The sequence below is a fragment of the Rutidosis leptorrhynchoides genome, chromosome 5 (assembly GCF_046630445.1).
Source record: "Rutidosis leptorrhynchoides isolate AG116_Rl617_1_P2 chromosome 5, CSIRO_AGI_Rlap_v1, whole genome shotgun sequence".
Lineage (NCBI taxonomy): Eukaryota > Viridiplantae > Streptophyta > Magnoliopsida > Asterales > Asteraceae > Rutidosis > Rutidosis leptorrhynchoides.
Window position 1 is genome coordinate 347,069,635 of NC_092337.1, and position 12,989 is coordinate 347,082,623.

The 12,989-nt window shown below is 30.3% G+C and overlaps 1 protein-coding gene across 1 annotated transcript; it reads left to right on the plus strand.

Moving 5' to 3' along the window:
* Positions 1–1,372: 1,372 nt before the first annotated feature.
* On the plus strand, positions 1,373–3,325 carry LOC139849642 (uncharacterized). Its single transcript, XM_071839276.1, has 6 exons — positions 1,373–1,451; positions 1,569–1,749; positions 1,867–1,957; positions 2,009–2,162; positions 2,252–2,571; positions 2,663–3,325. Exons 1-6 carry the CDS (start codon positions 1,373–1,375, stop codon positions 3,323–3,325), a joined length of 1,488 nt encoding a protein of 495 aa, XP_071695377.1.
* The last annotated feature ends 9,664 nt before the right edge of the window (positions 3,326–12,989 follow it).

The window sequence follows — 12,989 nt, forward strand, 5'->3', positions numbered from 1 at the left end:
TTTAGAGTTTTGGGTTTTGGGTTTAATTCCTAAAACCATAAACTCTAAACTGTTCGTGTTAAAAACTCAATCTAAACCCTGATTTCTAAATTCCGATTTCAAAACCCTAATTTGAAAACTCTAATTGCTAAACCTTGAACCCCAATTTCTATACTCTAATTTTTAAACTCTAATTTCTAAACCCTAAACCATAGATATAGGGTTTAGGGTTTAGAGTTTAGAGTTAAAGAAATCAATCACATGTGATGGAGTAGTTTTGACTACATGTGAGAACAAGTGATTTCAATTAAATTGTTAGATTCATTTGAATATATTTCACACATCTTACTATATATCTTTACATCTTTACAATTACATTACTCCGTACATTACAATTTACATTTATATTTATAATGTATATTAAACTTTTGTCTTAATTAAAATAAAAATTAAAGAATGAGAAGTTTCTATACATATTAATACCTTAACAATTCAATTATGTCCATTAGCGTAAACCCCAAAAAAAAAAAAAAAATAAATAAATAAAAAATAAATAAATAAAAGATTCATACCATATAGATAATTTTTTAGAATTTTTTCCAAAACGTAACCCTAAGCGTTATGTTTAAAATGTTAAGACATGCATAAAAAACTTGTAATGTTTTAATAACTACAATTGATAACTATCTTTCTAAGTTTTATGAATTATGCTCCATCATTTATGCATCAAATTTTTTCTTAAAATAGTCCTTAGGATTATCATTAGTTACAGGGCCTGCCCACTAAGGGTCCAAATAGTGCATGTGCACAGGGCCCAATATTTCAAGGGGCCCAATTTTTTCCCCCCATGTTTAGAGTCTATATAATTTTGTGGTATTTTTCTTATGTTTACAAGCCCAAAAAAAAAATTGGGCCTTTATTCTTCCGTATAATATAAGAATGCAGGTTATTTTCCAAATTTCAGGAATTGATTAATAAAAAACTGATACGTCGATTAAAAAAAAAATACCGAGTGTTTTAGGTCGTCACTTCGTCTGTTCGTCAGTTCGTGACTTCTTCAGTTCTTTGTATTCGACATTCAATCGTCAATATACAACAATCAATAGGTAATTCTTTTTGTTTCAATATGTAATTCTTTTTGATAATTGGTAGTGGTGAATTAGTGAATTGGTTGTAATGTTGTATAGTACTCCGTAATTGACTAACTGATAATTGATTGATAATTGATTGATAATTGTAGAATTGGTTATAATGGCGAATGGTGGTGAATTGTAGAATTGATAGTAGTATAGTACTCCGTACTCTTTGTAGAATTGATTGTAATAAGTTAAGTTTGAAATATTGATCTTTGACTATGATTATTGTCTTATTGATTTGGTGAATAGGATTAAAGATGGCTCCAAAACAGTTATCTGGTTATGCAAAACGTAAGAGAAAAATAGAAGATGAAAATATGAAAAAGTCTCAAGCTGGTGCACTATATAAGTTTTTTTAAAAATCGACTCTTGAAGAGCAATAACATGTACAAGTAAATCTAGAACAAGAGACGGAAAAAGAGACAGAAGGGCAAGAGCATATTGAATAACAAGAGACGGAAAAAGAACATGTTGAGACAAATAAAAATGAAGAAGATGTGATACATAACGTTGTGGATATATCTGACCCAAGAAGGTGGGAAGAACTTAATTATGATGAGATTAAACTTTTGATTGAGAAGGGTCCTAAAAGAGATAATAATATAGTTTCTGGTCCGTATACTAATGAAAGAAGGTTTTCTGCAACTTTATATACAAGAACTTTAGCAAATTTAGAGAAGTGTGATCGACCATGGCTAGTGTATTCAAAAGAGTTAGACAAACTATTTTGTTTTTGTTGTAAAGTTTTTAGGAAAGGGCAGCCGAGAGGTGGTTTGGACGGGGAAGGTTATACAGATTGGGGGCATGCTTCGAAAAACCTTAGAAAACATGAAATAACACCAGTTCATCTTGAAAATATGATCGAATGGCATGATATGCGTAATTGATTGAAGTTGAATGAAACAATTGATAAAGTTGAATACGAACAATTGGTTAAAGAAAGAGATTACTGGATGCAAGTCTTTTTGAGAATCATTGCAGTAGTGAAATTTCTAGCTAAATATAGTTTAGCTTTTCGTGGATCAAAAGAAAAGTTGTACCAAAAAGGTAATAATATTTATTATTGTTTTTGTTTAACGCCCATCAAATTTTTGTTCTTCCATTTTCACTTATTATTTATTAAATGTATTAAATAGGTAATGGAAATTTTTTGGGTCTCAGTGAAATGTTGGAAGAGTTTGACCCGATTATTAAAGAGCATGTGCGACGAATCACAAATGATGAGGTTCATGTGCATTATCTTGGGCACAAGATTCAAAACGAGCTAATTCTTATGTTGGGTGATGAGATTAAAAAACAAATCATAAAGGAGGTAAAGGAAGCAAAATACTACTCAATCATACTTGATTGTACTCCCGATTTAAGTAATCAAGAACAAATGAGCATGATAGTGAGGTATGTAAAGTGCACATCTAATTCCGTTATTGTTGAGGAGTCATTTTTAGGGTTTTTGAATGTTAATGACACCACGGGAAAAGGTCTATTTGATATTACACTTGAGGAGTTAAAGTGTATTGGTCTTGATATAAATGATATGCGTGGTCAAGGATATGACAATGGTCAAAGCTATTAAAACACAACTTGTCAACATACGAGAAGCTTTACTTGAAGTTGGAGAAAAAGATAATGATGCTGCAATTGCTAGTGTAGCCAATTCAATTGCAAACAAAGAACTTGGTGAATTTGAAATTTTAGTATCTATTGTCATTTGGTATCAAGTATTAAACGAGATGAACATTGTAAGCAAAAAGCTACAATCAAAAGATGTGCATATTGAGATTGCTATCAAAGAAATAAACAGGTTGGTTGAGTACTTCAAGGATTATAGAGAAACTGGTTTTTCAAAAGCTATTGATGAAGCTAAAGAGATTGCAGTTAAAATGGATGTTGACCCAGTATTTCCACAAAAACTTTTGATTCAAAGGAAAAAAAGATTTGATGAGAGTTCAACTAGTCAGGAAGTTTCATTTACACCTGAAGAGATTTTTAGAGTACAATATTTCTTATACATTGTGGATAAAGCTATTCTTTCTCTTGAAACAAGATTTGAACAATTTAAAAACTATGATAAGTTATTCGGTTTCTTATTTCCTTATAACTTGAGGGGAATTGAACGTAAAGATCTAAAGTCGTTTTCTGGCAACTTGGAAAATGCACTTAAGTATGAAGAAAAACCGATATCAACGGTCATGAACTTTATAGGGAGTTGAAATCATTTGACATAATAGGAGCTGGTGAATTTAAGAATCCTTTAGATATTCTGATGCATCTTAATGAGGCTCAAGAAAATTTTCCAAACGCAAGGATTGTATATAGAATATTATTGACTATTCCAGTTACAGTAGCATCTGCGGAAAGGAGCTTTTCAAAGCTAAATTATTGAAAAATTACTTACGATCAACAATGTCCCAACAAAGACTGAGTGGATTGGCGACGATGACTATTGAAAATGAAATCTTAGAGAGTATAAATTGTGAAGAGATAATTAAACAATTTGCTACCAAGAATGCGAGGAGAGCTTCAAAAATCATTGGTTAACTATTACGGTATGTAATTCTAATGCTAATTTATTTATCTTTATTGATATGACGTTAATTATCGTTTTTTTAAATGACTTATATTATTCGTTAAGGCATTAGGGCCTATTTTTTTCCGCCTCGCACGGGGCACTCAATTTTTCGGGACCGGTCCTGATTAGTTAAATCCATTTTTTTAACACAAACAACTAATCTTAGAAACAACGTTCGCTGATCCGTTGTATTACGAATATGGTATACTATGGTAGCGTACAAAATGTATCTTTAGACCACTCTCTTTTTATTGATCCATTTGATTTTTCCTCATTTTATTATAAGGAATTGATATTGATATTCTTATTCTTATTTATATTTTATTTACGGAATGTAGGACATATTAAAAATATCCGCAGCACGTTTTTCTTGCTCCTGCTGATTGTTTATTTATATATTTTATTTCATTAATAACAGAAAAAGCTATGTTTGCCGTTTAACTCTTTATTATTGTGCAGCACAATGTCGTTTAATGACTTTCGGTCAAACAAAGTAGGCAGCAGGTTGATGTAATTGGGGGATGAAAATGGATCGGATATGGATCGAGTGCGCCTATATCCATATTCATATACATTTAATTTTTAAAATATATATCCATATTCATATTCATTTAAATATAATTCGTCCATCCATATCCATATCCGATGAATTAAGCGGGTTATCGGGTATCCGTTGGATGTTAAGTTTTTCTTAAAAATATTTCTATTCTGAAATGAAATCATCAAAATGTTTTTAACAAAGATGTGTAATATAAGTAAGATAAGAATTTAATACGATTCATGTAGTTGTATCTTCACAAATTAAATTTTCGACACCATTTTAATAGTTTATATAGTGTACACATATAAGGATATTCAAATTTATATGCATATATTAAAGTAAATATGTAAATATTTATATGTATATATGTATTTCGGGTGGTAAATGGATATATCCATGGATGATAAATTGTCATCCATACACGATTCACTAATTTTTTGCATCATTCATATATATATTCATATTCATTTATGATTCGTTTAGATCATCCATATCCATCTAAATGATTTGGATCGGATGGATATACGATAAATCGAACATCAATTGTCATCCCTAGCCTTGACCCATGGCCTTATTACTAGTTTATTATATGAAAAAAGGCGTTGGTTCTGTTTTCCAACATAGCACAAAAGATTAATAAGATTGTAGATGAATATTGAGATGATATATATATTTTTTTCAGATAGCTACGGAAACTCGGGAAGTGATATTTTGAGCTCTATTACGCGTATATAAATAATATTAGAACTAGTTAAAGACCCGTGATTTCGCGGGGTTTTTGAAGGGTGAAATCATTTATTAATACCATATTATATTGTACTTGTTATTTTGCTTTGAATTTGATTATCCAAACAATATAACATTAGAAGATAATCAATATGAAGTTGATGTTTTCATAAGAATACTATTTGTAATATATTTATATTGGCAATTTTTTTTAATATACATAAGAATAAGATTATACAAACATAAGATCATACATTTTAGTTGTTTAGTTGCAACTCGTTTTAAATGATAAGATCTGTAGCATATCAAACTTACCATCATTCATCGATTGACATATCATAAAATTCAATTACATGTCAAACTATTCAGTGGTTACTAAGTGTGATGACCCGTCCTAATCCACCTGGACGAAGTTATCAACATCTGGTCCCATTGCGATGATCGACTCCAAGTAATATCTTTAAAATGAGCAAATGCACAGCGGAAGACTTAATTCGTACCTGAGAATAAACATGCTTAAAAAGTGTCAACCAAAAGGTTGGTGAGTTCATAAGTTTATCATAATAATCAGTTCAATATATAAATAGACCACAAGATTTCCGTTTATAAATATATGTACACTCGCAAGTGTATAAAAGTATTCTATAAGTTGTAGGCACCCGGTAACAAGCCTTAACGTTCATGTTTTACCCTCTGAAGTACACCAGATCAGGTGTGTTTAAAATAACCTCGAAGTACTAAAGCATCCCATAGTCAGGATGGGGTTTGTCAGACCCAATAGATCTATCTTCAGGATTCGCGCCTACCGTACATAGACAAGTAGTTTAATGTTACCAAGCTAAGGGTATATTTCTGGTTTAAACCCACATAGAATTAGTTTTAGTACTTGTGCCTATTTCGTAAAACATTTATAAAACAGCGCATGTATTCTCAGCCCAAAAATATATATAAAAAGGGAGTAATGAAACTCACCATACTGTATTTTGTAGTAAAAATACATATGACGTCATTTAACAAGAGTAGGGTTGACCTCGGATTCACGAACCTATATCATTTATATATATATCAACACATATAATTGTAATCGAACAATTTATATATCATTAATGATATAATTGTTATTTTAATTATGTGTTTCATTAATAATCTAATTAATTACATTTATTAATATTTATCATAAAAATATTAATATAGTTATTAAATATGATTTTATATAACTAATAGTTATTTGATAAAATAATATTGATAATAATAAAAGGTTGTTTTATTTTATAATAATATTAGTAATAATAATAAAAATGATATTTGTTATAAAAATAATACTTTTAGTAATAATAATAATAGTAATAATAATAATAAATAATAATAATAATAATAGTAACAATAATAACAATAATAATAATAATATACAACCTTTGAAGACAAGCTTTAAAAACAATGCCATGGCTCGGGCTCGAACCCAAGACCTCTCACTTAACCATATCACTCTCTAATCGTCCCTCCATTTCATCTTCCCAGTTTTGATAACGGATTAAATCCTTTTATCCCGTACTCATTTGTTTTCATTTTTCCTAATCCCACTATCATCATCATCTAGTTACTACATACATCATCATCATGATCGTTGCTTATGAACACCATTATCTTTTTCTCCTTCACAAACATCACCTCTCATCAAAATCATTCAGCATCATCAATATCATACTGTAATTATCATCATCAATCATCATTCCTTACGGCCCATCAACACAAACAACATGGCTCAACAATTAAATTAGACTTTGGCCCAACTTTACTAACCTCACGGCCCAACCAGAAATCCGCTAGCCAACCCATGATACGACCCAAATTAATAAAATGGATCTTCAACAGATTCGGTACAAATAAAAATATATACGAGCTTATATTTCTTGTCTGGCTCCACAGCATCTTCTTAAACCTCTAAACTCGCTAGTCTACCATATTTAGGAAAATTGTTCTTGGTTATATGATTGAGTGATGGTGGGGTTCGGCCTTTTTTTTGGTTATATTCGCACAGGAAGCTCCAACATTACAATAATTACATAGTATAATATTAAAACTAGTAAATGTGTGAGGTGAGGTAATCGGCCAAAAAGGAAATAAAGAAACCGTAAATCATTATCAACTTTAATCATGCTCATGATCATCTTTATATATGTCATGTTAAATTATTATTATTTTGTTACTAACTTTCTTCACATGGCTATCATAGTTACTTAAAAAAAAAATATACCTAACCCCACTTTGTGACTCAATTTGATCGACTAAATGTTCTCTACTTTGCCCCACACACATTATTGAATCATAAAGCATATATTATACCATTTAGGCAATATAGTTGATCCAGTATATAAATTAGTATATGTGTGTGTCATTGGATTCGTCACTCAGCAACAATCAAATATACATAACGATATCACTCGATCACATAAATATAAATCGTCACCCTCATCATTCCTATCGTCTAACCTCTTCTCTATAAAGATCATCATGAATAAAATAAATGAGTTTTGTAGGGTGGCTCGCCATAATTATGGTGGAAGGTGGAAACGGTTTAGGCGATGATGGGTTGTGATCGAACAAGAGAGGGAAAGAGTGACGAGATATATAGAGAAGAGGAGAAGGTGGTTAAATGGTGAGTGGTGTCATTCGATGATAATGGTGATTGTGGGTGACGGTTGTTTGTGATTTCGAACAGAAGCAAATAGAAGATAGAAGATAGATGATTGAAGGTATATGCAGGCAACGATGATTGGTTTCTGTCGAACAGTTGTAGCATGAAAGAGATCAAAACAGTTAAAATTTTCGAAGGTGTTATGACTGAACCAGTGGCTGTTGGGGTGCTTCTCGATTAGCCATATCGAGTGTTCATGATAAAGATGTCGGGTTATGAATAAAGTAAGCAAGTGGGTTTGATTTGCTCGATCCAAAGCATAACACAGAAATCGGTTAACAGTCGTATGGGACTGTCTTGGTTGGTTTATGGTGTTTAATGATGGCGGATGGTGGCAGCGGACTACGGTGGTTCTTGGGTGGTGAAGAAGGTAGTTGAAGCGATGATTTCTCAGAGAAGAAGAGAAGCAAGAATTTATGGTGTTTTGTGTTAGTGTGTATGTCCCTATCTATAGGTATATGTATATTATATATATAAAGTGATAATGTTAACTTGTTATGATTTTCAACAACACACAACAACCTATTAAAATTCACGTGAATATCCTTTGTCTTTAAGGTACCGACAGTTTTTACGGGAAATGTATCGTATCCATTGCTAAACAATTAATAAATAAAAGTGTTCCTAAAAATCCCAAATTTTTAGATTAAACATATTTAATTATTTCACTCATAAACTATTAGAAACCTGATCAAAAAGGTGCGTCTACTATTTATTTTTAATTCCAAATAATCTGTACGGAGTGTTAAAATTCAACTCATCAAAGTAAAAAAAAAATATATTTAATAACTAAACTTTACATAACTTAATTATAGATCAATATTTAATTCCAACTTCTCATAAGTTTGAGTCTTAAACTTGTTTAATATCGTTCATAAAAATTGACCTGTCATTCGAGCTCGATCTCAACTAAAAATTTAATATTTTTAAAATTAATAAGATAGATTCTAAATATATTTTTAATAAAGCTAAAATGATACAACCTATTTTCGGATCATCGTTTATTCTAAAATCACATAAGTTCATTTTTAACTCGTTTAATATCGATGAGATGATAACTGAGTGTCCTTGTCGTTTACTAATTAAATTCGAAACCACATATATATATTTAATATACTTTATTTATATATATATAGATATATTTTAAATAATAACTTTTATATATTATTATTAGTTTACATAATTAATTCTAACAATTACAATATATAATATTTCATTTTAAATATATGCATACATATTTACAAGTAATCATATCGTGAGTCGTCGGGAATTGTCAAAGGTCAAATGATAACATGAAAATAGTTCAAAATTTTTGAGACGCAACATAACGGACTTTGCTTATCGTGTCAAAGATATTAAATCGTATCGAGAGTTTGGTTCAAAATTAGGCGAAATTTTCCGGGTCGTCACACTAAGCTACCATAAGTTATATCTTAAACTGTTTAATAATTACATACCTAAGCATCGAAATAGAAAGAAACTAAATTCATAGTCATTAATGTAGTGACCCGAACTTTTCCATGTTCATATATATTAAATAAAATTGTTATTTACATGATTAAGTGTTTCCAACATGTTAAGCAATCAAACTTGTTAAGACTTGATTAATTGAAAGAGGTTTTATATAGACAATTGACCACCTAAGTTGACTGGTGATTCACGAACGTTAAAACTTGTAAAAACTATATGATGACATATATATGGTTATATATATAGTTAACATGATATTATGATAAGTAAATATCTCATTAGGTATTTTAACAATGTGTTATATACGTAAAAATGAGACTATTGAATTAAGAAACTCGAAAACGATATATATAACGATTATCGTTATAACAACGTCTTACTAAGTACATATGAATCATATTAAGATATTGATACATTTGGTTATTTATGTTAAATGATAAGTAAATATATCATTAAGTGTATTAACAATGAACTACATATGTAAAAATAAGACTACTAACTTAATGATTTCGATACGAGACATATATGCAACGATTATCGTTGTAACGACATTTAACTGTATATATATCATACTAAGATATATTATATATCATAATATCATGATAATCTAACAATTTAACATCTCTTTAGATATAATAAACAATGGGTTAACAACATTTAACAAGACCGTTAACCTAAAGGTTTCAAAACAACATATACATGTAACGACTAACGATGACTTAACGACTCAGTTAAAATGTATTTACATGTAGTGTTTTAGTATGTATTCATACACTTTTGAAAGACTTCAAGACACTTATCAAAGTACTTCTACTGAACAAAAATGCTTACAATTACATCCTCGTTCAGTTTCATCAATAATTCTACTCGTATGCACCCGTATTCGTACTCGTACAATACACAGCTTTTAGATGTATGTACTATTGGTATATACACTCCAATGATCAGCTCTTAGCAGTCCATTTGAGTCACCTAACACATGTGGGAACCATCATTTGGCAACTAGCATGAAATATCTCATAAAATTACAAAAATATTAGTAATCATTCATGACTTATTTACATGTAAACAAAATTACACATCCTTTATATCTAATCCATATACCAACGACCAAAAACACCTACAAACACTTTCATTCTTCAATTTTCTTCATCTAATTGATCTCTCTCAAGTTCTATCTTCAAGTTCTAAGTGTTCTTCATAAATTCTATAAGTTCTAGTTTCATAAAATCAAGAATACTTCCAAGTTTGCTAGCTTACTTCCATTCTTGTAAAGTGATCATCCAACCTCAAGAAATCTTTCTTATTTACAGTAAGATATCTTTCTAATACAAGGTAATACTCATATTCAAACTTTGATTCAATTTCTATAACTATAACAATCTTATTTCGAGTGGAAATCTTACTTGAACTTGTTTTCGTGTCATGATTCTGCTTCAAGAACTTTCAAGCCATCCAAGGATCCTTTGAAGCTAGATCTATTTTTTTTTTATTTCTAGTAGGTTTATCCACAAAACTTAAGGTAGTAATGATGTTCATAACATCATTCAATTCATATATATAAAACTACCTTATTCGAAGGTTTAAACTTGAAATCACTAGAACATAGTTTAGTTAATTCTAAACTTGTTCTCAAACAAAAGTTAATCCTTCTAACTTGACTTTTAAAATCAACTAAACACATGTTCTATATCTATATGATATGCTAACTTAATGATTTAAATCCTGAAAACACGAAAAACACTATAAAACAGGACATACGCCGTCGTAGTAACACCGCGGGCTGTTTTGGGTTAGTTAATTAAAAACTATGATAAACTTTGATTTAAAAGTTGTTCTTCTGGGAAAATGATTTTTCTTATGAACATGAAACTATATCCAAAAATCATGGTTAAACTCAAAGTGGAAGTATGTTTTTCAAAATGGTCATCAAGACGTCCTTCTTTCGACTGAAATGAATACCTCTTACAAAAACGACTTGTAACTTATATTTACAACTATAAACCTATACTTTTTCTGTTTAGATTCATAAAATAGAGTTCAATATGAAACGATAGCAATTTGATTCACTCAAAACGGATTTAAAACAAAGAAGTTATAGGTAAAACAATATTGGATATTTTTTGATTGTTGTAGCTACGGGAAATATTGTAACAAATCTATATTAATCATATCCTAGCTAACTTATATTATATTATACATGTATTCTAATATATTATGTAATCTTGGGATACCATAGACACGTATGCAAATGTTTTGACATATCATATCGACTCATCTATATATATTATTTGGAACAACCATAGACACTCTATATGCAGTAATGTTGGAGTTAGCTATACAGGGTTGAGGTTGATTCCAAAAATATATATACTTTGGGTTGTGATCTAGCCTGAGACGTGTATACACTGGGTCGTGGATTGATTCAAGATAATATATATCAATTTATTTCTGTACATCTAACTATGGACAACTAGTTGTAGGTTACTAACGAGGACAGCTGACTTAATAAACTTAAAACATCAAAATGTATTAAAAGTGTTGTAAATATATTTTGAACATACTTTGATATATATGTACATATTTGTTATAGGTTCGTGAATCGACTAGTGGCCAAGTCTTACTTCCCGACGAAGTAAAAATCTGTGAAAGTGAGTTATAGTCCCACTTTTAAAATCTAATATTTTGGGATGAGAATACATGCAGTTTTATAAATGTTTTACGAAATAGACACAAGTAATTGAAACTACATTATATGGGTGAATGATCGAAGCCAAATATGCCCCTTTTTCTTGGTAACCTAAGAATTAGTAAACCGATCTACTAATTGACGCGAATCCTAAACATAGATCTATTGGGCCTAACGAACCCCATCCAAAGTACCGGATGCTTTAGTACTTCGAATTCGTTTTTTATCATGTCCGAAGGATTTCCCGGAATGATAGGAGATATTCTTATATGCATCTTGTTAATGTCGGTTACCAGGTGTTCACCATATGAATGATTTTTATCTCTATGTATGGGATGTATATTGAAATATGAAATCTTGTGGTCTATTATTATGATTTGATAATATATAGGTTAAACCTATAACTCACCAACATTTTTGTTGACGTTTTAAGCATGTTTATTCTCAAGTGATTATTAAGAGCTTCCACTGTTGCATACTAAAATAAGGACAAGATTTGGAGTACATGCTTGTATGATATTATGTAAAAACTGCATTCAAGAAACTTATTTTGATGTAATATATTCTTAATGTAAACCATTATGTAATGGTCGTGTGTAAACGGTATATTTTAGATTATCATTATTTGATAATCTACGTAATGCTTTTTAAACCTTTATCGATAAAATAAAGGTTATGATTGTTTTAAAAATGAATGCAGTCTTTGAAAAACGTCTCATATAGAGGTCAAAACCTCGCGACTGAATCAATTAATATGGAACGTTTATAATCAATATGAACGGGACATTTCAATTAACACTTCTGCACAAACTAACGAAAAACCTTCAGAATCAAAAGACTTTGATACCGAAACAAACTGTTACACTGGGTGAGTTCCATCTAGGACCATGATGAACCTGCGTTCATCATGCACGAACGCAATCAAACACTTGTCGTCCGGAACATACCCATTTACAGTTAAGAACTTTAGCCACCCTTCAGAAACATAGTTTTTCTTTGATCTTTTTTCTTGCTTAATATGAGTTTGGTTGTTCAGATCGAGACACTCATAGTCACAATTACTTTGTAGTTCAGGTAGTTTTTGAGGCTCTTCCGACAACCGATAAATTACATACATATTTTAATTGTTAAACAGTCCATAACATTTGTCAATAACATCTTCAAAGAAAAAGAAGATCCTTAAA